This window comes from Salmo salar, chromosome ssa22 (genome assembly GCF_905237065.1).
Source record: "Salmo salar chromosome ssa22, Ssal_v3.1, whole genome shotgun sequence".
In the NCBI taxonomy this organism is placed as follows: domain Eukaryota; kingdom Metazoa; phylum Chordata; class Actinopteri; order Salmoniformes; family Salmonidae; genus Salmo; species Salmo salar.
Genome location: NC_059463.1, coordinates 42,330,616 through 42,357,011, shown reverse-complemented (window position 1 = coordinate 42,357,011; position 26,396 = coordinate 42,330,616). Strand labels below are relative to the sequence as shown.

General features: G+C 44.3%; 1 protein-coding gene across 2 annotated transcripts in view; it reads left to right on the top strand.

Moving 5' to 3' along the window:
• Window positions 1-26,396, top strand: part of LOC106583452 (voltage-dependent calcium channel subunit alpha-2/delta-3) — an 82,463-nt gene that overhangs the window by 4,093 nt on the left and 51,974 nt on the right. For both annotated transcript variants that reach the window (XM_014167637.2, XM_014167636.2), the window contains exons 3-11: window positions 1,729-1,845; window positions 3,943-4,002; window positions 11,030-11,192; window positions 14,884-15,015; window positions 15,751-15,811; window positions 16,121-16,271; window positions 16,558-16,632; window positions 16,740-16,829; window positions 20,696-20,809. In XM_014167637.2, the coding sequence (XP_014023112.1) occupies window positions 1,729-1,845; window positions 3,943-4,002; window positions 11,030-11,192; window positions 14,884-15,015; window positions 15,751-15,811; window positions 16,121-16,271; window positions 16,558-16,632; window positions 16,740-16,829; window positions 20,696-20,809 (963 nt within the window). The remainder of the gene's footprint in view (window positions 1-1,728; window positions 1,846-3,942; window positions 4,003-11,029; window positions 11,193-14,883; window positions 15,016-15,750; window positions 15,812-16,120; window positions 16,272-16,557; window positions 16,633-16,739; window positions 16,830-20,695; window positions 20,810-26,396) is intronic.

Sequence of the window (26,396 nt, the reverse complement as noted above, 5' to 3'; positions counted from 1 at the left end):
CGTCCAAATCAAGGTTAGTGATAGCTGTTCTGATTTCCAGAAGCTCTTTTCGTCATAGGAAACGATGGCGGAAAAATGATGTACGAAACAAGTTAAGATCAGCACAAATAAATACACAAAATAGCACCATCCCTCCAGCACCATTCTCTCACACAGGATGGTGCCAACTGCCAGTGACCATAGCAACAAAATAAACAAACATTATTGACATGCAAAAAAATGATCACTTTCACACCATATGCATGCATAAAAATGTATTTACATGCAACAGAAATTATTTATCAAAAAATCGATTAGAAAACAATTCTTTTTAATTGTTAGACGTGACTCTGTAAACTGATGGTGTTAGCCAGCTACCTAGAGTGGGCAAATTGGACATTCTTGCTGAAGTACCACCACGTAGGCCACGTTTTCAACTATGATTGGTCAACAACTACAGCGCCGCTTGAAAAATAGAGCAGAATTATATTTTATACGGCTCGGTTTAACGGCTTCCACAGGCACGAACACCGCCGACCCCTCCGTCTGGGAAGAATTTCACCCCCCCTCGGCTTCATCGGAAATGAATGGGCCACCCCGGTATTGAAAAGTATTTAAAACAGGGCTGTCAATACTTTTTCACCCATACCTTTTTGAGAAAAACAATTATTATTTGTTAAACCAAAACTCTCTCTGAGCAATTGTATTAGTATGAAATAATATAATTTCCCTATTTTTTAGCATACATTTATTTAGCATACATTTATTTAGCATACATTGCTAGGTATTTGAATTATTTATTTTATACAGTCATTTTTGCACATCTTTATCAAGGGTATAAATAATTACGAACCCCAGTGTGTGTCTGCATGCGTGTGCGCATGTGTGTGTGCGTGTGTGTGTGCGTGTGCGTGTGTGTGTGTGTGTGTGTGAGGGACGTGAGAGACATGCAGGTTATATTCGGATTATTATTTTGTGTGACTGTGTGTTTTTTGTTGTTGTGTATGTTATGTTCTATTCTCTTTGTGTGTTCTGTTGGGCTTTGTTCTGTCAGTGCAGGTGCAGTGTATCCTGCAGGCTCAGCATTATGTGAAGTGTAGTTCATTATCCAGAAGCGCCCATGCCTGACACGTTATTATCTTTCTCCCATGCTTTGACTGCATTTCAATTACCCTCCAACCGTGCGTGGCATTCACTTCCAGGCCCGCCCACAGCCCACCCAGCAGCCAATCAGAGCCAGAGCCACAGCTTGTCAGCCAAGATAAAGCCTATCAATCATATAATAAAACAGGATACGTTTTATCAGCCAATCATCTGAGGGTTGTCAGCCCTTCTCAGATACATGGGAGGGAGTGTTACATTGGACTCTGCTGGTTCCAGAGGTGCAGGGCTATGAAAGCTAATGGATTTTTCTGTGTGTGTGTGTGTGTGTGTGTGTGTGTGTGTGTGTGTGTGTGTGTGTGTGTGTGTGTGTGTGTGTGTGTGTGTGTGTGTGTGTGTGTGTGTGTGTGTGTGTGTGTGTGTGTGTGGAATTAACAGATAGAACAAAGGTTCACCTTCTCTGTTACTAAAACACAGAGCTCATTGACTTAACCCACCCAATAAAACCCATTGACATGAGATGTGTATTCGAAGTGTTCATGTGATCCTCTGTGACACACTCACTCTGAATTTCTCAAACACCAGCTGATGATTAATTCAGCATCAAACTATTAGAGAGTTACAACGTATTTTCTCTTCCATTTACAGAAATATAAAGAATTGGAAAAGTCTGTCCGAGTGGAAGAAATTGATGGCATGAAAGTGGTCAAAAATCTATCGAAGAAGATGGAGGAGATGTTCCGTAAGAAAAAGGAGGCCATTCGGGTACATTTACCGCCGTATCTTTCCTTTTATCTCCCCTTCATTAGGCTGTGATTTCTGGAAGTAGGCCTCATTTAGACTGCTGACAAGAGGAGACTTTAAATATCTAAAAATGATCAACAAAATATCTAGATGTAGTATTATAATTAGTATTATCACATTTAGGAGCATCTTTAGCATTTTAATTAGGCCTATCCATGACCATGAATGAAGCTGTTATAACCAATTGTAAGCTGGTGGCCATATATATCAACGGTTAGAAATGTATATTTCGATTTTATTCCTCAAGCTTTCTGCTTGGTGGGCATTGTCGCATTTTATCCAGCAGCGGTATGCTATTTAATACAATCCCTCTCCTGTGACGGCATTCTCATGAGACAAATATAGCCGTTGGACATTTGTATTTGGCCTGAGAGGAGAGGTGCAAGTAGCCTATTTTAATAGTTAAGCTGGTGTGAGATGATAGCGTTTATCTCGCACCGCCAGATCTCACTGCGCTGTACGGTATTACCTGCGTGGTTGTAATTCTACAGTGTGGGCCCATTTGCTTTTATCATTCTCTATTTATTAGGCAGTATTTTAATGTATATTATTACAGTGCTGTAAATTGGAAAAATGGTTTCGATGTGAACAAACTAAAATGATTTGAAAGCACAGCATTGCCGAGGTCGATTTCGACAGATGCAAATGATAAAAATCACATTCGTTGACTTCTTTTGTTATTGCTTAGGCTGAAGGAAATAACTGATATCTCTCAATTGGCAACAATTAAATTGACATATCCAATTAACGAAATTCCGATTGTCACCAATGACATTAGGCTATAGGCTACCAGTGCCGTGGGGTAGGCCTATTGGAAATGAAAATGAATATAAAACAATTACAATGTAGCCTAATTCGTGTTTATGATATTGATCTAGTCCTTCTGAGCCTTGAATATTTTTAGAGTGGTATGGCTACCTGTTTTGAAATTCACTTTCGTTAATAATACTTATTTGACATGGTTTGAAATACCTTCCCAGCAAATGTTGGCTTCTTCTTCCCCCCAAAAAAGAAATAGCCCTAGAGAAAAAGCCTTTGAGCGCCTCCTTGTTACAATAGCCTATGTCTATTGTTAACGACAGCATCTAAGACTGAAACGCCAAACGTATGAACATAAATTAAGTTTAAATCTCACACAAGCGTTTGCTGTTTGAGTTGCAGCTATTTTTTGACATGCTCGACAGTTATTAATTACCTGTTCCAGAATGGTGATGATGACTGAAGAAGCCTAGGTGTTAAGGCGGCATTTCTTCCACAACACGCAGGCAAGCACATTTCAGAGGGGAATATTGTAGAGGTTATTGCGTGTGGTGGGTTACAGTTCTACACTGGGCCAAGCTAATCAATCATTTCACTCACTGCACTCGCATATTTCTGTGCGTGGCCTTGCTAGGCAGAACTATAGGCCTACAGTAACCTATGTGATGAGAATGTTTTACCACATTATTGTTGTATGCCTATTGGTATGATTTTCATGTTTTTTTCGAGGCAAGAGCATCCTTTGTTGGAGGCAGGTAATTGATAGGCTGAGCACAGTGCTTAGTGCTAAATACTAAATAACATAAAATCCTTTAACAGTTGATGTATAACTCTATCATTATTCGTTTTGGAAAATATCATTTAAGTGTGGAAACATTGATTGAATACTGTAAGATGTCAAAGGTCCTTGACTAGACATTCTGTCCATCCCAGCTACCATTTACATTACTTGGCTTGGGCTGTTCTGTGGCCAGAGCACCAGGAGTAGAGCAAGCTCATGTCTCTGTGCTCCACACAGCTATGCAGGTAGGCAGGCAGGGCCATTCCTCAGCCCTCATGTCTCTGGTTCTCTGTTACAGCAGATTGACTGCCTCCCTGCAGCAGGCTAGCTGGAACTATAGGAGCCACTGAGATGCTCTGACATTGTGTCAGGTCTTAAAACACCCTTGATCATGGGGGATGGGTTGGAGTTGAGCTAGTGTGTTGATGCTTCCCCTCTGTCCTTCCCCCTCCCTATCTCATCCCCCCTTATGTCCCCCTCCCCCCCATATCCCCCTCCCCTTTCTCCCCCCCCTTCAGAGGCTGGTGGAGGCAGCAGAAGAGGCACATCTACAGCACGAGGAAAACCCGGAGCTGCAGGTGAGAGGGGCTGGGGAGGGACGGGGGAGGGGGAGGGGGGGGCAAGATAAGATGGTGTGTAGATGACAGAGACAGTAAGTAGCATAATATCCAGAAGAGAAAGTGAGAGATATAAAATAAGGGATAGTCTATGACAAGGTGATAGAAGGGGTAGTCTATGACAAGGTGATAGTGATAGAAGGGGTAGTCTATGACAAGGTGATAGAAGGGGTAGTCTATGACAAGGTGATAGAAGGGGTAGTCTATGACAAGGTGATATAAGGGGTAGTCTATGACAAGGTGATAGTGATAGAAGCGGTAGTCTATGACAAGGTGATAGAAGGGGTAGTCTATGACAAGGTGATAGAAGGGGTAGTCTATGTCAAGGTGATATAAGGGGTAGTCTATGACAAGGTGATAGAAGGGATAGTCTATGACAAGGTGATAGAAGGGGTAGTCTATGACAAGGTGATAGAAGGGATAGTCTATGACAAGGTGATAGAAGGGGTAGTCTATGACAAGGTGATAGAAGGGATAGTCTATGACAAGGTGATAGAAGGGGTAGTCTATGACAAGGTGATAGAAGGGGTAGTCTATGACAAGGTGATAGAAGGGGTAGTCTATGACAAGGTGATAGTGATAGAAGGGGTAGTCTATGACAAGGTGATAGTGATAGAAGGGGTAGTCTATGACAAGGTGATAGAAGGGGTAGTCTATGACAAGGTGATAGAAGGGATAGTCTATGACAAGGTGATAGAAGGGGTAGTCTATGACAAGGTGATAGAAGGGGTAGTCTATGACAAGGTGATAGTGATAGAAGGGGTAGTCTATGACAAGGGAGTGATAGAAGGGGTAGTCTATGACAAGGTGATAGAAGGGATAGTCTATGACAAGGTGATATAAGGGATAGTCTATGACAAGGTGATAGAAGGGGTAGTCTATGACAAGGTGATAGAAGGGATAGTCTATGACAAGGTGATAGAAGGGGTAGTCTATGACAAGGTGATAGAAGGGGTAGTCTATGTCAAGGTGATATAAGGGGTAGTCTATGACAAGGTGATAGAAGGGATAGTCTATGACAAGGTGATAGAAGGGGTAGTCTATGACAAGGTGATAGAAGGGATAGTCTATGACAAGGTGATAGAAGGGGTAGTCTATGACAAGGTGATAGAAGGGATAGTCTATGACAAGGTGATAGAAGGGGTAGTCTATGACAAGGTGATAGAAGGGGTAGTCTATGACAAGGTGATAGAAGGGGTAGTCTATGACAAGGTGATAGTGATAGAAGGGGTAGTCTATGACAAGGTGATAGTGATAGAAGGGGTAGTCTATGACAAGGTGATAGAAGGGGTAGTCTATGACAAGGTGATAGAAGGGATAGTCTATGACAAGGTGATAGAAGGGGTAGTCTATGACAAGGTGATAGAAGGGGTAGTCTATGACAAGGTGATAGTGATAGAAGGGGTAGTCTATGACAAGGTGATAGAAGGGGTAGTCTATGACAAGGTGATATAAGGGATAGTCTATGACAAGGTGATAGAAGGGATAGTCTATGACAAGGTGATAGAAGGGGTAGTCTATGACAAGGTGATAGAAGGGGTAGTCTATGACAAGGTGATATAAGGGGTAGTCTATGACAAGGTGATAGTGATAGAAGCGGTAGTCTATGACAAGGTGATAGAAGGGATAGTCTATGACAAGGTGATATAAGGGATAGTCTATGACAAGGTGATAGAAGGGATAGTCTATGACAAGGTGATAGAAGGGATAGTCTATGACAAGGTGATAGAAGGGGTAGTCTATGACAAGGTGATAGAAGGGGTAGTCTATGACAAGGTGATATAAGGGATAGTCTATGACAAGGTGATAGAAGGGGTAGTCTATGACAAGGTGATAGAAGGGGTAGTCTATGACAAGGTGATAGAAGGGGTAGTCTATGACAAGGTGATAGAAGGGGTAGTCTATGACAAGGTGATAGAAGGGGTAGTCTATGACAAGGTGATAGAAGGGGTAGTCTATGACAAGGTGATAGAAGGGATAGTCTATGACAAGGTGATAGAAGGGGTAGTCTATGACAAGGTGATAGAAGGGATAGTCTATGACAAGGTGATAGAAGGGGTAGTCTATGACAAGGTGATAGAAGGGGTAGTCTATGACAAGGTGATAGAAGGGGTAGTCTATGACAAGGTGATAGAAGGGGTAGTCTATGACAAGGTGATAGAAGGGGTAGTCTATGACAAGGTGATAGAAGGGGTAGTCTATGACAAGGTGATAGAAGGGGTAGTCTATGACAAGGTGATAGAAGGGGTAGTCTATGACAAGGTGATAGAAGGGGTAGTCTATGACAAGGTGATAGAAGGGATAGTCTATGACAAGGTGATAGAAGGGGTAGTCTATGACAAGGTGATAGAAGGGGTAGTCTATGACAAGGTGATAGAAGGGGTAGTCTATGACAAGGTGATAGAAGGGATTACGGACAGTATAGTGGCTGTTGGCATTGGCAGTGTCCTTCATGTTAATACCCTGTCACAGTGGTGATACATAATGCCTCTTTAATAAGCAACGCTGTATAGAACGCCATACCATGCTGCGGCTGGTAACTCACACTGATTGTTTTAAAGCGTAAGCATCATTCACAAGTAGCCTGCGAACCTGACACTGTTGAAGAGGGAGTGGCTTCAATTTCAGTAAACTGCCATTGGAAAGAACACGATCCAAGTGTAAATTCAGCACCATGGTCAGCGCCCACTGACAACCACACTGGAATCAGATTATATTACAATGCACTTATACCATTACATATCTGCACCATTAACAATAATGAGGTACTTTTTCTTTTCCTGAATGCAATCTCGCACCCAAGGAATGCTGGTGTTATCTTCTAACACATCACCAAGCATAGTGCTATAAATAGTACACTGATATGAAGAGTAATACAACACAGCAAAATGATTGGATGTCATGCAACAACAATCAGCTTTGTCTTTGTTTTATTTCAACTTCATACATGAAAAATTCATCCATCCTCATACTTTATAAAATATAAGAGAATATAATATTCCCACTGTGTGTGCTGCGGTAGGTGTTCAGGTGTTGTTCCCATGCCCGTGTGTGTTACAACCCAGCCCAGCGCACAGCCACTGTGCTCAATCTTTAAAGGACATTATACAGCTGTTATTGCTGGATTCTTTTTCCTTTTCTTTGGTGCAGTGAGCCTCCTCTTCCTATGCAGTGGAATTGCAGTAATTCTGTCACACTGAGAATGTACAGGACCTTCTCCCCTCCCTCCTTCCTTCTTTCATTCCTTCTCTCTCTTTTTCACTCTTTCTCTTCCTTCCTTCCTCCCTCCCTCCCTCATTTTTTTCTCTCTCCCTCTTTCCCTCTTTCTCCCTCCCTCACTCCTTTTCTGTCTCTTTCTCTATTCCTCTCTCCTGCTTTCTTTCTTTCTTTCTCTCTCTCTCTCTCCATTTCTCCCTCCCTCTTTCCAGTAGACAAAGATAAATGGAACTCTTATGCACAGTGCATTGTTCCACTTTTCTTCTTGAAGATTGGAAACTCACTCGGGCAACAAATCACTTGTCGCCACCCAGTTAATAGCTGCACTTACATCATATGAATACATTGTGATCACCCCATAGTTTGCAGGTTTCTCTGGTGATTATATTAACACATTGGAAGAAGGTGGATAAGGTCATTATTACCATTATAGGACAGAATTTTGGTCTCAATATTTCAATGTTGTTATCCTTCATTACTCTGCACTTATTTTTATTTATTTATTTCACCTTTATTTAACCAGGTAGGCAAGTTGAGAACAAGTTCCCATTTACAACTGCGACCTGGCCAATTTAACAATCAACTACAGAATCACTGTGACCAGATGATTATGTATGTTCATTTCTCTGGTGATATTCATCTTCTTTATAACAATGCCATTATGTATCCCACAACACATTATTGTATTGTTGTATGATTTAAGAGCATATTGTCATTGAGCAAATGGTTTCCTGTTTTTTGGGAGTGTTATATTTAGATCTACTGTAAGCTACACATTTACAGTATAGGCCTACACGTTTACACTATATGCTAAACATGCATAATAAGCTTTATAACTCATTTTCACAGTTTTGAAGGCTATTACTGTGATTGTTAGATATTTTAGTGCATACATAACAGGGTTACTATTTTAGAGAATAATTATTTACTAATATTTAAAATGGTGACCAAATTCATCAATTTTTAATAGCTATACAGTAGCCTAAGCCGAATAATGTGCATCGATAAAAACACAATATTTCGTTCTTTCCTTTAGGCTCTATTCAGACTAGTTATTTTACAGTGAACTTGCTAAAACTTAATGCCCGCATTTTCATTGTAAAATCCTAACGCCTATTCTTTATTGTAAAAATGTAGGGTAGGCCTACTTCGCAGCCCCCCGTCTCTCTAGAAAACTGTTAAAATATTTGCAGAATTGCTCATCTTTAATACAAAAATTCTACAGTATACCATATTTTTTTCTTCGATGCTCAATGTTGTCACTATGACGTGCAAAAAGGGACTCTGATATAGGCTATGCTTATCAGCAAATGTAGCCAGACTTTTAAATAGTAAACTATTCTGCTGCTTACAAAACACGGTTCTCCTCTTTAACAATAAAACTTCAATTGCGGAGACCCATCGATTATAGAATAAACTTCAATACGACAGTGAAAATACATTATTATTTGAGCATATTTTGCGGGATCTGTTATCGATAGTATATGAGCGGAAACAGAGAGAGTTCACCTTGCGGTATACCACGCTGTCACACACATCACCTGTACGCCCTTGAACCCTGTATAGCCCAACACTGGTTAATGTAAAACACAGCACCGTCTTAAAATGAGACAGAGACTAGATAAGAGAGAACCCACCGTATCACGTCGAAGTCTTGGCCCGGGAAATGGTGCGTGAAAAATGCATGGTGTCAAAACTGCAAGCTGTTATTAAATGATGCGTCAGAGTTTGATGTTATAAAATGATCTGATATCCTCAGGTAGAACTCTAAAGTAGCCGAATTTTCGTCATTTTTAATTTCCACTCGATAAAGTGTATATAGTTTTATGTTGGTTTCAACATAAAAAATACCTAAAGAGAATCAAATTGAAGTCAAATGACTTATAACTGGAAAATAATATTATAGCATGTGCCTGTATAAGTAGTGTAAATACTTGTATTAATCTACAGTAGCTCTCAACAGCTTTCTGTGCGTTCTTTTTTTACCACCAGTATTTGTTCAACGTTTGTGTTAAGTATGTTACTATGCAGACTAGTCTCAGTGATGTCTACAAAGAGTCATTCTGGCTGCCTGAAGGTCAGTCTGAGGATCAAAGGGTCAGTATGGAGAAATTGGGCTGGACTACTCTGTCATAGGTGGTACATTGACCTCCAAAGAGGTCCAGTAAGACCCATTGCAGTTCAAATTTCAAAAGGCACTTGCACATCTGAGCTATCTTTGTTGCAGGTGCATTGTAACAGCTGAATAACATGAGAAAAAAGAAGAAACTCACACACTGCTCTTTAATAAGCTTTACGTAGCAAGCTCAATCAGCCTGGGTTTAAATCAGTTATACCCATTTCACACTACTGAAACAAGCCAAGCCATGCCAAACTGTAGTCTTCCTGACCTTGTTATGCATCCATCCCATAGTTTCTGCATGGAACCGTGCTTGCAAGGACATTGTGAAAAATTCAGGGTTGAGGGTATTAGACCCACAAGCAACTACCTATTCAGCCAGCCCTGGTACGGTAGGCCCCGTCTCGCTGCAGCAGTGGTGTACAGTAACCTACAGTAAGAACCAATGGAGCACCTCGGCCGTGGAGCCGCAGTGTCCCCTGTCTGGCCTGGCCTGCTCTACACTACCGTAATAACCCTGCTGATGGTTAACTGGCCTCTCTCTCTACAGTCCTATCACTTCTGCTGAGCATGCACGTTCCTCTCCTCCCTCCTTCCTCCCCTCCTACCTTCCTCGGCCCGTCAGAGGGGCGCCCACGCGTGGTATGAGCTGTCAGGCCCTGCTTTATGGTGATGCCCGTGTGGCCTCCCCCAAGTACGCCACAGAGTCCATCACACCCCCCCCCCCCTACTCCTCTCCCTCCCTCCCTGCTTCTCCCCAAGCCCTTCACTGGCAAACAGGGCCAGTCAGTCCAGAGCCAGGCTGCTTAGATAGAATGAAAGAGTCTCTCCTTTAAGCTGGTCCAGGGGTTCAGCACTGTGAAGAACAGGCCAATCACAAAGCAGAGTTACACTTCAGAGAAGTCTGATTGTTCTCTTAATTAACCCCATCGTCCAGACAGAGAGCTGAGCAGCACAGCTCACCTCCACTGCTAGACTGCTGCGCTGTAACCTCCACTTCATTTTAAAAATGTTTAGCTTGACTCTAGTTCCGAGTGGCGCAGCGGTCTAAGGCACCTCATCTCCGTGCAAGAGGTGTCACTAGAGTCACCCTGGTTCAGCGGTCTAAGGCACTGCATCTCAGTGTAAGAGGTGTCACTACAGTCCCTGGTTCAAATCCAGGCTGTATCACATCTGGCCGTAATTGGGAGTCCCATAAGGCGGCGCATAATTGGCCCAGGTTTGGCCAGGGTAGGCTGTCATTGTAAATAAGAATTTGTTGTCAACTGACTTGCCTAGTTAAATAAATAAAAAATAGTTAGTGTATAAATACGGTGTCTAAGTGCAGTTGTAATGTATTTTGACCTCATTAATAAGGATATCCCTTTATGTAACACTTTGTGTTTTTCTCATCAGGGTCTGGGTGGTCAAGACAAATACAGTACCACTTGATAGCCACGAGGCTATTGAAACTGATGGTGGAGTTGGATGTTAACTCTCTGTTGTTTTCCTCCACAGTATGAGTACTTCAACACAGTGCTGATTAACAATGTGGATGTTAACTCTCTGTTGTTTTCCTCCCCAGTATGAGTACTTCAACACAGTGCTGATCTGATTGTTGAGTTGGATTTTAACTCTATATACAGTATCTGCACTGTGTCTATTCCTCCCCAGTATGAGTACTTCAACGCAGTGCTGATTAACAATGTGGATGAGGAGGGCAACAACGTGGAGCTGGGAGGAGAGTTTGTCCTCGAACCCAATGAACACTTCAACAACCTGTCAGTCAACCTCAGCCTCAGTGTGGTGCAGGTGCCCACCAACATGTATAACAAAGGTAGGGACACTCAGAGGCCACTGTCAATATAGTGCATAATAGTTGAAGTGGGTGTATATGTGTGCAGATATGGACATGGAAAAGTAGGAGCTGCTCCACGTGAGGTGTCATAAGAGTTCATGGCGACAACTAAATTGTCCTTCCGGGACAATAAAAATCTATTGAATTGTGTGAGAAGCAGATTTGGGCTACATTTCATGTCAATTCAAGAAAATAATTGAATTTCCAAAAGTGAAACGCGCCATCTTTTTGCAGTGGTGGAAAAAGTATCCAATTGTCATACTTGACTTTAGATACCTTAATAGAAAATGAGTCAAGTAAAAGTGAAAGTCACCCAGTAAAATACTACTTGTAGAGGGCGGGGGTAGAGGGCGGAGGTAGAGGGAGGGGGTAGAGGGCGGAGGTAGAGGGAGGGGGTAGAGGGCGGAGGTAGAGGGAGGGGTAGAGGGCGGAGGTAGAGGGAGGGGGTAGAGGGCGGAGGTAGAGGGTGGGGGTAGAGGGCGGGGGTAGAGGGCGGAGGTAGAGGGCGGAGGTAGAGGGCGGAGGTAGAGGGAGGGGGTAGAGGGTAGAGGGCGGAGGTAGAGGGAGGGGGTAGAGGGTAGAGGGCGGAGGTAGAGGGCGGGAGTAGAGGGCGGAGGTAGAGGGCGGGGGTAGAGGGCGGGGGTAGAGGGCGGAGGTAGAGGGCGGAGGTAGAGGGCGGAGGTAGAGGGCGGGGTAGAGGGCGGAGGTAGAGGGCGGGGTAGAGGGCGGGGTAGAGGGCGGAGGTAGAGGGCGGAGGTAGAGGGAGGGGGTAGAGGGTGGAGGTAGAGGGAGGGGGTAGAGGGAGGGGGTAGAGGGTAGAGGGCGGAGGTAGAGGGCGGAGGTAGAGGGAGGGGGTAGAGGGCGGAGGTAGAGGGCAGAGGTAGAGGCGGAGGTAGAGGGCGGGGGTAGAGGGCGGGGGTAGAGGGAGGGGGTAGAGGGCGGAGGTAGAGGGAGGAGGTAGAGGGAGGGGGTAGAGGGCGGAGGTAGAGGGAGGGGGTAGAGGGCGGAGGTAGAGGGCGGAGGTAGAGGGTAGAGGGAGGGGGTAGAGGGCGGAGGTAGAGGGAGGGGGTAGAGGGCGGAGGTAGAGGGCGGAGGTAGAGGGAGGGGGTAGAGGGCGGGGGTAGAGGGAGGGGGTAGAGGGCGGGGCAGAGGGAGGGGTAGAGGGAGGGGTAGAGGGAGGGGTAGAGGGGGGGGAGAGGGGGTAGAGGGGGGGGGGTAGAGGGCGGAGGTAGAGGGAGGGGGAGGGGGTAGAGGTAGAGGGCGGAGGTAGAGGGAGGGGGTAGAGGGAGGGGGAGGGGGTAGAGGGAGGGGGTAGAGGGCGGAGGTAGAGGGAGGGGGTAGAGGGCGGAGGTAGAGGGAGGGGGTAGAGGGCGGAGGTAGAGGGAGGGGGTAGAGGGAGGGAGGTAGAGGGAGGGGGAGGGGGTAGAGGGAGGGGGTAGAGGGCGGAGGTAGAGGGAGGGGGTAGAGGGAGGGGGTAGAGGGAGGGGGTAGAGGGCGGAGGTAGAGGGAGGGGGAGGGGGTAGAGGGAGGGGTAGAGGGCGGAGGTAGAGGGAGGGGGTAGAGGGCGGAGGTAGAGGGAGGGGGAGGGGGTAGAGGGCGGAGGTAGAGGGAGGGGGAGGGGGTAGAGGGCGGAGGTAGAGGGAGGGGGTAGAGGGCGGAGGTAGAGGGAGGGGGTAGAGGGCGGAGGTAGAGGGAGGGGGTAGAGGGCGGAGGTAGAGGGAGGGGGTAGAGGGTGGAAGGGGGGTGGAGATAGAGAAGGGATGCATAATGGCCCAAAGATAGAGAGTGCAGTCACACTACAGGCCTTTCAAAGACAATGGAGTGAGTGAGGAGAAAAGAAGGGATGGGGTTGTCTCTCTTGCAGTGACTTAATGTTCAGCTGTTATTTGTTTTATAGCTCAGTGTGTCACCTGTCTCTGTGTAGCCCTGGGTCTCTTTTGTCTGTCTATAATGGCCTCCTCAGTGCCCCGCACCCCCCCTCTGTTCTCTGCACAATGGGAGGCTATCTGAGAGCCTCAGTGTGTGTGTGTGCGCGTACGCGTGTGTGGAGATCATGCAGCAGAAGGATGGGAGGGAATTATTTAGTCACACTGTTTGTCCCTCCACCAGAGGGGTCAATAAAGGCCAAAGGTCAATGGTCCAGCACTCCTGTGTTCAGTGTTAATGGAGATTATGACCATTATTGCCTTTGTTATTACACTCTTAGAAAAAATGGTGTTATCTAGAACCTTAAAGGGTTCTTCTGCTGTCCCCATATGGGAATCCTTTGAAGAAACCTTTTTAATTGCAGGTAGAACACTTTTGGGTTCCATGTAGAACCCTCTGTAGAAAGGGTTCTATCTGGAACCAAAAATGGTTTTCCTATGGGGACAGCCCGAAGAACCCCTTAGGAACCCTTTTTGGTTCCAGATAGAACCCTTTCTACAGAGGGTCTCTCAATTTCAATTTTAATTTAAGGGGCTTTATTGTGAAATAAACAAAACAATTAACAATGAACATTACACTAACAAAAGTTGCAAAACAAAAAATACATTTCAAATGTCATATTATGTCTATATACAGTGTTGTAATGATGTGCAAATAGGGAAAATAAATAAACATAAATATACTTTGTATTTACAATGGTGTTTGTTCTTCACTGGTTGCCCTTTTCTTGTGGCAACAGGTCACAAATCTTACTGCTGTGATGGCACACTGTTATTTCACCCAGTAGATATGGGAGTTGTTTTCAAATTGTTTGTGGGTCTATGTAATCTGAGAGAAATATGTGTCTCTAATTTGGCAGGATTGTTAGGAAGTGCAGCTCAGTTTCCATCTCATTTTGTGAGCAGTGTATATATAGCCTGTCTTCTCTTGAGAGCCTTCGGCGGCCTTTTTCAATAGCAAGGCTATGCTCACTGAGTCTGTACATAGTCAAAGCTTTCCTTAAGTTTGGTTCAGTCTCAGTGGTCAGGTATTCTGCCACTGTTTACTCTCTGTTTAGGGCCAAGTAGCATTCTAGTTTGCTCTGTTTTTTGTTGTTGTAATTACTTGACACATTAGAAAGAATTTATCTTTTTGTTTTTTCATGATTTGGTTGGGTCTAATAGTGTTGATGTCCTGGGGCTCTGTGGGGTGTGTTTGTGGTTGTGAACAGAGCCCCAGGACCAGCTTGCTTAGGGGCTCTTCTCCATGTTAATCTCTCTGTAGGTGATGGCTTTGTTATGGAGGGTTTGGGAATTGCTTCCTTTTAGGTGGTTGTAGAATTTAAAGGCTCTTTTCTGGATTTTGATCATTAGCTGGTATCGGCCTAAATGGTCTATGTGCATTATTTGGTGTTTTACGTTGTACACGGAGGATATTTTTTGCAGAATTCCGCATGCAGAGTCTAAATTTGGGGTTCTCTCTCTCACACGTTCTCTCTCTTCCCCCCCTCCTTATCTGTTTCTCTCCTCCCCTCTCTCTGTCTCGCTCCCCTCCCTCCTCCCCCTCTATTCAGTTCAATTCAGTGGGCTTTATTGGCATGGGAAACATATGTTAACATTGCCAAAGCAATGTCCTCTCTATTTCTCTCTCTCTCAATTCAATTCAATTTAAGGGGCTTTATTGGCATGGGAAACATGTGTTTACATTGTCAAAGCAAGTGAAATAAACAAAAAACTAACAGTCTCTCTCTCTCTCTCTCTCTCAGATCCTGCCATAGTGAATGGGGTGTATTGGTCAGAGGCCTTGAATAAAGTGTTTGTGGATAACTTTGAAAAAGATCCGTCCCTGATATGGCAGTACTTTGGCAGTGCTAAGGGCTTCTTTAGGCAGTATCCCGGTGAGTTGTGTGTGTGTGTGTGCGCGTGCGTGCTTGTGTGGGGGAGAGTGGGGGAGGGGCAAAACGTACAAAACGTCACTGTACGAAATGGGGGAAAATGAAATGGAATCACTCAAAGGGTGATTTTGCTAATGTTGTAATTTTACAGACCATCAGAGAAATGCATATGACAAATTAATCAGAATGTGAGCGGCAACTGTGAGTCCAGCTCCTGCAGCAGCACACTGCAACACAGTCCAGAGCTAAGGCAGAGCTAAGGGTTCATTAGAGCACCGACAGTGACCGTCAGACGGTAACCGTGCTGACTGCAGTACTATAACACCACAGATACATGTATGGGAAATTACAGGTGATACAGAAAGTGTTATTTCATATATAAAGCCCTTCATTGAATTCCCTTCATTGCAGTCATATAATTTAAAGTCACCCACCACCAATGTGCCCTGCCTGACTGTGTGTGGATAATGTTATGCATTAGTTCCAATGAGACAAGTGTATTGTTAGTGTGTAGGACATATAACGTAGCACTGTGCCCTTCACGGATGTGGCATCATTAGACTCCACTCTCCTCTCAATTTCTATTGAGATACACATAGCAAGGAAAGACAGACCTGCGCATTGAACCCCCATTTCTAAAGACATTTTGTAGTCTGGCTCCGGAATGTCCTTACACTCTGTATGACTCTGTAGCGTAATGCTCTGTGTAGCTAAGTGTCTTTCTCCTCATGGTTCCAGGGGTCAAATGGCATCCAGACGAACACGGGGTCATCGCCTTTGACTGCAGGAACAGGAAATGGTATGCTTTTTCACAATAGGTCAGCGTTAGTTAATGAGGAAACTGATTTTCCTCTTGCTGTGTGGCCTACAATATCATGCTTTACTTGTTTGTGCAGCGTACATTATGGCAAAATCTTGATCCCTGTCGTGTATTTTGTTAGTGTGTTGCTTTAGCTCTGCAATGATTCCAGTCAGTGTTTGCTGCATTGCAGTCCAAGGTTTGGCAACATGTTTTGTGTTGTTATGCCACACTATATACCCCCATTGGATAGATAGAACTGACGTTCTGGTTAGTGTGTGTATACTTGTGTCATACCTCCATGGTCAGGTACATCCAGGCAGCGACGTCTCCTAAAGACGTGGTGATTCTAGTGGACGTGAGTGGCAGTATGAAGGGCCTGAGACTGACCATCGCCAGACAGACTGTCTCCTCTATACTGGACACACTGGGAGACGACGACTTCTTCAACATCATCGCTGTCAGTCTGATTGAACTGATCTCTGTGTGTGTGTTGGAGTGGGGTTGTGTGTGTTGGGGGGGGGGTCTGCTTAATGTATCACCCTTAGCATTTTTAGCTTCTCTGTTTATCTGAGTTTATTTGGGGTTTCTGCTGCTAGTTTTTCTATACCGTGTTTATGATTATCCTACCTCGTATCTAAAACCATGTCTAGAAAATGAATAGGTATGTCTAGAATGTGGGTGTGTCTGTACTCTTATCGTGATATTCCACTCAAAGCTAACCCTCTCCATATGTTTGTTCACAGTACAATCAAGAGATTCACTATGTGGAGCCTTGTCTGAACGGTACACTGGTACGAGCAGACAGAAACAATAAAGCTGTAAGTTCCTCACTCAAAAACACACATAATTGTATGTAGATCATATCAGAGGGAATTTGTTTGATTATCACTCAAATCATACTGTATGTTTACCTCTTTCCTGTTAGCATTTTAGAGAACATCTGGACAAGCTGTTTGCCAAAGGGATTGGTCTGCTGGGTGATGCTCTTACCGAAGCATTCACCATTCTAAATGATGTAAGTTCAGCCTCGGGCTTTAACCCCCCTGAATTAATTCATTCATTCATTCAACACAGATATTGCACAGACTAATATACAGTAGTTCCATTTACTGCATCTGTGTATCCATATCACATACTAGAGCAGAGACCAAATGAAACGCACAACTTTAAACAAAAATTGGTTCTCAATTGTTTCTCAGACTTTGGTTTAATTCCAGAATTACTTTTTACATGATTGAACAACAAATACATAAACACACTTGGATCCATGCCAGAGAAGTTAGAGCAGAAAGGCAATTAGTTCAGGCACAGTAGTTTTCACTTCCCAACCTAATTGAGTGATTTAAACAGAGCAGCATCAGTACACTCCAGCAAGGTGTACATACTTATTCTCAAGCTCTGAGTATAGCACGTCTCTTCCCTGTCTACCGTTCAAAACTCTTCACCGCAATCCCTGCTGTCCCCCATTCCACCCTGCAAACACAGGCACATCTATTCTGAAGGATGATTAATGGCTGTAATTAACAGTACTGATTAATAAGGAGGATGATCGGAACACAAAGCCGGTGGAGATAAAAGGAGAGGCTCCTGGTCTTATCTCTGTTTTCAGGCTAGCGGTCTGTCGCACCGCTCCGCACCGGGAGCACGGCTTCATCGTCTGCATTTGTCTGATTAATTAAATCTAGTGCAATGAATATGGTAATCAGGCGGCCAATAGGCTGAGTGTGAAATACATTGCTACTCTAGGCTAGGCTACCACCTTGGTGAATGGACGGGATGGATTCTAACTGGGCTAGGGCCATTTTATTCTCTATACTATCTCTTAGCAGAGCAGATCGAAGGTAGAAAACAAGTGGCTAGTGGTGTATCAAGACTAGGGTTGCCTGGAGGTGTTTGTGTGTTTCTCTGCTAGAAGCAGCACTGTGGTCTGATCAAAAACACACCTTGACCATAATACTGATCATCACGTGTTCCCATCATCTCCACATTTGTCAGAACTCAAATCCTACCATGGTATCATGTGTTCTACCCTGAATCTGTTTAGACATTATATTCTATCTGGGTGGTATATCTTTATTTTTCTGTGTAGTTCACTGTGGTGGACAGGCTTTCAATGCTGTTATTTTGATCCAATGCTGCCTTACAGTTCTCTGCCTCTGACAAACCTGCCTAGCTCTAAAACTGCTCTTAGCATTCACCATATTGCTGACAAAATACATTTAAATCATTTGCTCCATATGCTGTGTTTATATTGGTCTCTTTGACATATCTACAGTAACTCTTTAGCTTTAAGGGATGCTCTGAGCAAGGTCAATGTGGTAATCTGCAGTGTGTGTGGAGACCACTGTGCATGCATGTGTGAGGGATGTGTGTGTGTCAAGAGAGACAGTCCGTGTGTTATTGTAATCCTGTGTGTGTGTGTGTGTCTGTCTCACACACACACTCTTACAAACGCTGCTGCAGGTGTGTTTTGGGAGCAGAGCCATGCTCAGCTCAGCAGCTTTTAGACAGCGATAATGGTGCTCACTCCACAAAGCTCTATTTCTCCACATTCCCTCTGTCACAGGTCAATAAGCTATTTAATTACCACCATGCATCTTCTGCCATCAGATTAATGTGGGCTGCACTTCCCAGTTTATTTACAAAGAGATTATCTGTGTTTTAGTCCCTGATGGGACGCCAGTATCGGACATCATCAGACATCAGCAACGAAAACAAACATTACAGGCATGGCCAAGGGCAGAGGTGACAGGCAGCTGAGTCTCAAAGCGGACCTGGGTTCAAATACTATTTGAAATCTTTAGCATTTGCTTTAGCCTGCCTGGAGTGCCAAATGGGCAGGGTTTTTATTTCGTATGACTATTATATTGCTTCCATTGTGTCATGCAAGCTCAAGCCCAGGATTTGAAATGATTTCAAATAGTATATGAATCCAGGTCTGTCTCAGAGTTAGCCCAGGCCTCAAAGACAGAGATGGGATAGGATTAGAGGACAGATGAACATGCCCCGTGAATAAATGTTGCTCGTTTTTGAAGATAGTCAGCTGGATGTCGTGAAGACCATGTAGTCCAAGGCAATCCACACACACACACAAAAAAAAGGCGGCGGCATTCAGTGACCCAGGAAACAAAAATGCAAAATTCAACATCTTAATAGATGATTTTATGAATATAAACACTGTCATTCAAAACTTGTAAAAAAGTTGCACATTAATTAAATATTATAAATCAAAGGTACGATTTGAAATCATAGCACATTTTTCATCATTTCTCCTCGCAACATTATGAGGTTACCATGTTACATCTTGGTTACAGTTTTTACACAAGTTCCGTTGTACATGCTTGCAGAAAGAAACGCATGTACCGGACCGGAGGAATCCCAAAATAATATGAAATAAGAAGCTGTTGAAACATGCAAAATAGATTTCTCAGATGGCAGAACAGCGCTTTATTTATCTGTCGGGACCTTTCTTGTTTTGCGAGCGGTGTTAGCTAGCAAACGTTATGCTGTCTTTAGTTTTGCTAGTAGGTAAGAGCAACAATGGCCCCTCAACTTAATAGAGCTCGCCAGCTGGTAGTCCTAAAACCCTTGTAGTCCTAAATGAGTTAAGTCTGGTTCGTACAGCCATCCCTAGGGGGGATATTAAATGGGGAAAGAATAGGGTTTTAGGATAAACGCCAAAAATAAGGTCAGAGGTTAACACACACTTACGAGATCTGATACGTTTTGTTCTATGGGAGGTAATACCAGTCAGTTAACATGACCTTTATGAATTATGAGGCCTTGGTGGGTTTTAATGACAAATGCTTCAGAATTCACAAAAATGTACGTTAGCTGATAAAGACTATCTCATAGATCAAAACATATACGATCTCCTAAACCTGTGTTTACCGCAGAACTTGTTTTCAGCATTTATCCAGAAACACCATTCATTTCCACATCATTTGTCCAACGAACCATGGTGCTGTAACGATGTACGCTGAGAGTCAGGAAGCAAGTTCAGGGAATGAATACATTTAATCAATAACTGACGAAAACACAAACAGCGCACCGACCTGAAACAATGACAACTGGGGAAGAAACCAAAGGGAGTGACATATAAAGGGCAGGTAATCAAGGAGGTGACGGAGTCCAGGTGAGTGTCATTATGCGCGTATCGCTGGTGACAGGTGTGCGCCATAGACAAGCAGCCTGGTGACCTAGAGGCCGAGAGGGAGCACACGTGACAGATGGAGTCAGTGCCTACAAAAAGACGACATTACTATTGCTCTCTATACAGCTGCCAAAAATGTCTTCACACTGTACGTGGTTAAAACATTTTCTCATTTCGGGGTTAATCTGGCTCAATGAAGGTAACACGTGTTGCTTGAGCTGATGCATGGACGAACACAGAATAGTTCTGTGCGCCAGTGTGCAAAAAAAGTAACGAAGGTGAAACGTCGGAACGTTGCTAGGGAAATTACCCAAGACGTTCTGTGATTTCAAAGCTAAATGTGCAATTTCAAGTTTTTAAATCACACCGTATTCATGTTCATAACATTATCTACAAACTGTTGCTGAAATTTTACACTGCCATTTTTGGGTCACAGAACAAGACATTTTGGTGGGTGGCCCTCTGAATAATGGTGCAAAAGCTGTTATCGTTTTCTCCTGATGGAGATCTGGTTCAACTCAATGAGGTTTCTTATTAGAAATGTTTTAAATAATCTAGTCGATATATATATATATATAAAAATCTGAACTTCAATTAACTAAAATATGCATATAACTATAGTCAAGTCACGAGCCTGTATTTTTGCAACTGAAGTGCAACACAGTCCCAGACTCAAATCTCAACTCTTTTCCTGAATGGTGTGTGTGTGTGTGTGTGTGTATCTGTAGTTTAACCAGACTGGGCATGGCAGTGTGTGTAGCCAGGCCATCATGCTTGTGACTGACGGGGCCACACAGATGTACGATGATGTTTTCGCCAAGTTCAACTGGCCAGACAGAAAGGTGAGAAATTGATCTCTCGAAAACATTACTCACAAAAATTCCAAAAGAATAAAGACAGTTCAAATATTATATATACCGTGTTGTAATGATGTGCAAATAGTTAAAGTACAAATGGGAAAATAAATATATGTTCTATTTACAATGGTGTTTGTTCTTCACTGGTTTCCCTTTTCTTGTGGCAACAGGTCACAAATCTTGCTGTTGTGATTGCACAGAGTGGTATTTCACCCAATAGATATGGGAATTCATCAAAATTGGATCTGAGGGAAATAGGTCTCTCTAGTATGGTCATACATTTGGCAGGAGGTTATGAAGTGCAGCTCAGTTGTCACCATTTTATAGGTAGTGTGCAAATCAAACTTTGTCACATGCGCTGAATACAACAGGTTTAGACCTTTCCGTGAAATGCTTACTTACAAGTCCTTAACCAACAATGCAGTTCAAGAAAGAATTAAGAAAATATTTACCAAATAAATGTAAGTAAAAAAAAAAGAAGTAATAAAAGTAACAAAATAATAACGAGGCTATATACAGGAGGAACCGGTACCGAGTCAATGTGAGGGGGGTACAGGTTAGTCGAGGAAAGTTGTACATGTAGGTAGAGGTAAAGTGACTATGCATTAATAAACAGCAAGTAGCAGCAGTGTAAAAAACAAAAAGGTGGTGGGGGGGGGGGCATTTGATTAATTGTTCAGCATTCTTATGGCTTGGGGGTAGAAGCTGTTAAGGAGCCTGTTGGTCCTAGACTTGGCGCTCCGGTACCGCTTACCTTGCGGTAGCAGAGAGAACAGTCTATGACTTGGGTGACTGGAGTCTGACAATTTTATGGGCTTTCCTTTGACAGCGCCTAGTATAGAGGCCCTGAATGGCAAGAAGTTTGGCCCCAGTGATGTACTGGGCCGTACGCACTATCCTCTAGCGCCTTACGGTCAGATGCCGAGCAGTTGCCATATCAGGCGATGTAGGATGCTCTCAATGGTGCAGCTGTAGAACTTTGAGGACCCATGGCAAATCTTTTCAGTGTCCTGAGGGGGAAAAGGTGTTGTTGTGCCCGCTTCACGACTGTGTTGGTTTGATTGGACCATGATAGTTTGTTGGTGATGTGGACACCAAGGAACTTGAAACTCTCAACCTGATCCACTACAGCCCCGTCAATGTTATTGGGAGCCTGTTCGGCCCGCCTTTTCCTGTAGTCCACGATCAGCTCCTTTGTCTTACTCACATTGAGGAAGAGGTTGTTGTCCTGGCACGATCCTGCCAGGTCTCTGACCTCCTCCCTATAGGCTGTCTCATCATTGTCGGTAATCAGGCCTACCACTGTTGGGTCATCAGCAAACTTAATGATGGTGTTGAAGTCATGTTTGGCCACGCAGTTGTGGGTGAACAAGGAGTACAGGAGGGGACTAAGCATAGACCCCTGTGGAGCCCCGATGTTGAGGATCAGTGTGGCGGATGTTGTTACCTACCCTTACCACCTGGGGGCAGCCCGTCAGGAAGTCCAGTTGCAGGGGAGTTGTTTAGTCCCAGGGTCCTTAGCTTAGTTATGAACTTTGTGGGCATTATGATGTTGAATGCAGAGCTGTAGTAAATGAACAGCATTCTCACATAGGTGTTCCTTTTGTCCAGGTGGGAAAGGGCAGTGTGGAGTGCGATTGAGATTGCATCATCTGTGGATCTGTTGGGGCGGTATGCAAATTGGAGTGGATCTAGGGTATCCGGGATGATGTTGATGTGAGCCATGACCACTCTTTCCAAGCACTTCATGGCTACCAACGTGAGTGCTACAGGCAGTAATCATTTTAGGCAGGTTATCTTCACTTCCTTGGGCACAGGGACTATGGTGATCTGCTTAAAACATGTAGGTATTACAGACTCTGTCAGGGAGAGGTTGAAAATGCCAGTGAAGACACTTGCCAGTTGGTCCGCGCATGCTTTGAGTACACGTCCTGGTAATCCGTCTGGCCCCACGGCTTTGTGAATGTTGACTTGTTTTAAAGGTCTTTCTCACATTGTCTACCAAGAGCGTTATCACAGTCATCCGGAACTGCTGGAGCTCTCATGCGTGCTTCAATGTTGCTTGCCTCAAAGGCATTTAGCTCGTCTGGTAGGCTAGCGTCACTGGGCAGCTCGCGTCTGGGTTTCCCTTTGTAGTCCGTAATAGTTTTCAAACCCTGCCACATCCGACGAGCATCAGAACCGGTGTAGTAGGATTCAATCTTAATCCTGTATTGACACCGTTTGATGGTTCGTCTGAAGGCATAGCGGGATTTCTTATAAGTGTCCGGGTTAGTGTCCCACTCCTTGAAAGTGGCAGCTCTAGCCTTTAGCTCGATGCGGATGTTGCCTGTAATCCATGGCTTCTGGTTGGGATATGTACGACGTCATCGATACACTTATTGATGAAACCGCTGACTGTCTGTGCTAGAAAAACAGTCCTGTAGCTTAGCATCCGTGTCATCTGACCACTTCTGTATAAAGCGAGTCACTGGTACTTCCTGCTTCAGTGTTTGCTTGTAAGCAGGAATCAGGATGATAGAATTATGGTCAGATTTGCCAAATGGAGGGCAAGGGAGAGCTTTGTATGCGTCTCTGTGTGTGGAGTAAAGGTGGTCTAGTTTTTTTCCCCACTGGTTGCACATGTGACATGCTGGTAGAAATGTGGTAAAACGGATTTAAGTTTGCCTGCATTAAAGTCCCCGGCCACTAGGCGCGCCACTTCTGGATGAGCATTTTCTTGTTTGCTTATGACCTTATACAGCTGGTTGAGTGTGGTCTTAGTGTCAGCATTGGTTTGTGGTGGGAATTAGACTGCTATGAATAATATAGATGAGAACTCTTGGTAGATAGTGTGGTCTACATTTTATCATAGGTACTCTACCTCAGGCGAGCAATACCTCGAGACTTAGACATCGCGCACTAGCTGTTATTGACAAAGACACACCCCCGCCCCTCATCTTACCAAACATAGCTTGTCTGTCCTGATGATGCATGGAAAATCCCACCAGCTCTATATTATCCATGTCTTCATTCAGCCACAAGCCAGTGAAACATAAGATATTTCTGTTTTTAAATGTCCCATTGGTAGGATAGTCTTGAAAGTATACCATCCATTTTTTTTCGAATGATTGCACGTTGGCCAATAGAACAGATGGTAGTGGAGGTTCTCAATTGCCTACAAAATTTCACGCAAATGACAGGGATTTTGGCCAGTTCCCGAGAAAGCAGTATATCCTTCGTGTCACTCGTTAATAAAGAAAAAAAATCTTTATCATGTTCGAGGTGAGTAATTGCTGTTCTGATGTCCAGAAGTTATTTTCGGTCAGAGATGGTAGCAGCAATTATGTACAAAATAAATTATTTTTATTAGTTACCAACGCAAAACGAACAAAATAGCACAGTTGGTTAAGAGCCCATAAAACGGCAGCCATCCCCTCCAGCGCCATTCAATCAAGGCATGGGGGTGGGTAGAAGGGGCATAGGTCTGATATGGGGGGGGCCTATGAGTGTGGCCAGGGTTTTCTTGGGGTAGTCTTAGCTGGTTGGGGTGTGGCTGGTGATCCTGTGGTCTGGGTGTAGGTCCTCTTGGTGTGGGTTCTCTCGGTGCAGGTCCTTCGGGGGGCATCTTGCAGGTCTGGGAGGATGTCAGGGTGGCGTGTCCGTTGCTCCTGTGTGAAGTGCTGGGGCTACGGTTGAGGGTGACGTCCTTCATGGTCCTGGCAAAAGTTGGGATTGCTGCCTTGTAGAGGTGGACCTGGTCATTAAGGCTATTCAAGTCCAGGGTGGAGTGGTGGGCCAAGTATACTTCAGGTTTTGAGGCACAATCTCACGAATGCTTGCATTCACCCGCTGTATGGTGGCAGGGTGAAAGTATTTTCATGGTAGCAGGGCGGAGATGACCACTTGTGCATTTGGGAAAGTGGAAGAAGCTTTTTCAGTCACTCCCTTGAGTGCTGTTGCTACCCTTTCCTGCTGGGCCCTCCGGTCATTTGTGCATGTGTGAATTATGATGTGGCTGGGGGACCCTAGTCTGTCCTTTGACAACAGCTCCAGGGCATACCTAGTATTTGGGCACCAGAGTTTAGCCACTTTGTAAAAAGTTTATCCTCCTGAACCCCAACCCCGGCCAACAGCTCCGCACCCCCCTCCAGCTACTTGCCCAAGCCTCCCCAGCTTCTCCTTCACCCAAATCCAGATAGTAGATGTTCTTAAAGAGCTGCAAAACCTAGACCCGTACAAATCAGCTTGGCTAAACAATCTGGACCCTCTATTTCTAAAATTATCCACCGCCATTGTTGCAACCCCTATTACTAGTCTGTACAACCTCTTTCGTATTGTCCAAGATTCCTAAAGATTGGAAAGCTGCCGTGGTCATCCCCCTCTTCAAAGGGGGTGACACTAGACCCAAACTGTTACAGACCTATATCCATCCTGCAGTCAAACATATCCTTGTAAAGCGGTCTATCCTACCGATCCTCAACGATGTAATTTACCAAATACCCTCCAACACTACTTAGCAAACTGGATGCAGTCTGTCACAGTGCCATCCATTTTGTCACCAAAGCCCCATATACTACCCACCACTGCGACCTGTATGCTCTCGTCGGCTGCCCCTCGCTACATATTCGTTGATGTTGAAGAATCAGTCAAAGTTTTAAGTTACGCCGGGGCTGGATATTTCAACAAGACAACGACCCAAAACACTGCTCAAAATCTACCCGGGCATTTATGCAGAGGAACAAGTGCAATGTTCTGGAATGGCCATCCCAGTCCCCAGACCTGAATATCATTGAGAATCTGTGGGATGATTTGAAGCGGGCTGTCCATGCTCGGCAACCATCAAACCTAACTGAACTGGAGATGTTTTGTAAGGAGGAATGGTCCAAAATGCTACGGGTGGGTGATATGGTGAGCAAGATAAGGCGGAGCTTTACCTAGCAAAGACTTATCAATGACCTTTGCTAGGTAAAGCTCCGCCTTATCTTGCTCACCATATCACCCACCCATAGCACGCACTCCAGCAGGTATATCTCACTGGTCATCCCCAAAGCCAACACCTCCTAATATGTCAGTAGTGAAATGAGGTGTATTGGATTAACAGAAAAATGTGCAATATGCATCAAAACAAAATTAGACAGGTGCATAAATTTGGGCACCCCAATAGAAAAATCACATCAATATTTAGTAGAGCCTCCTTTTGCTAAAATAACAGCCTCTAGACGCTTCCTATAGCCGCTAATGAGTGTCTGGATTCTGGATGAAGGCATTTTGGACCATTCCTCCTTACAAAACATCTCCAGTTCAGTTAGGTTTGATGGTTGCCGAGCATGGACAGCCCGCTTCAAATCATCCCACAGATTCTCAATGATATTCAGGTGTGGGGACTGGGATGGCCATTCCAGAACATTGTACTTGTTCCTCTGCATAAATGCCCGGGTAGATTTTGAGCAGTGTTTTGGGTCGTTGTCTTGTTGAAATATCCAGCCCCGGCGTAACTTAAAACTTTGACTGATTCTTCAACATTATTCCCAAGAATCTGCTGATATTGAGTGGAATCCATGCGACCCTCAACTTTAACAAGATTCCCAGC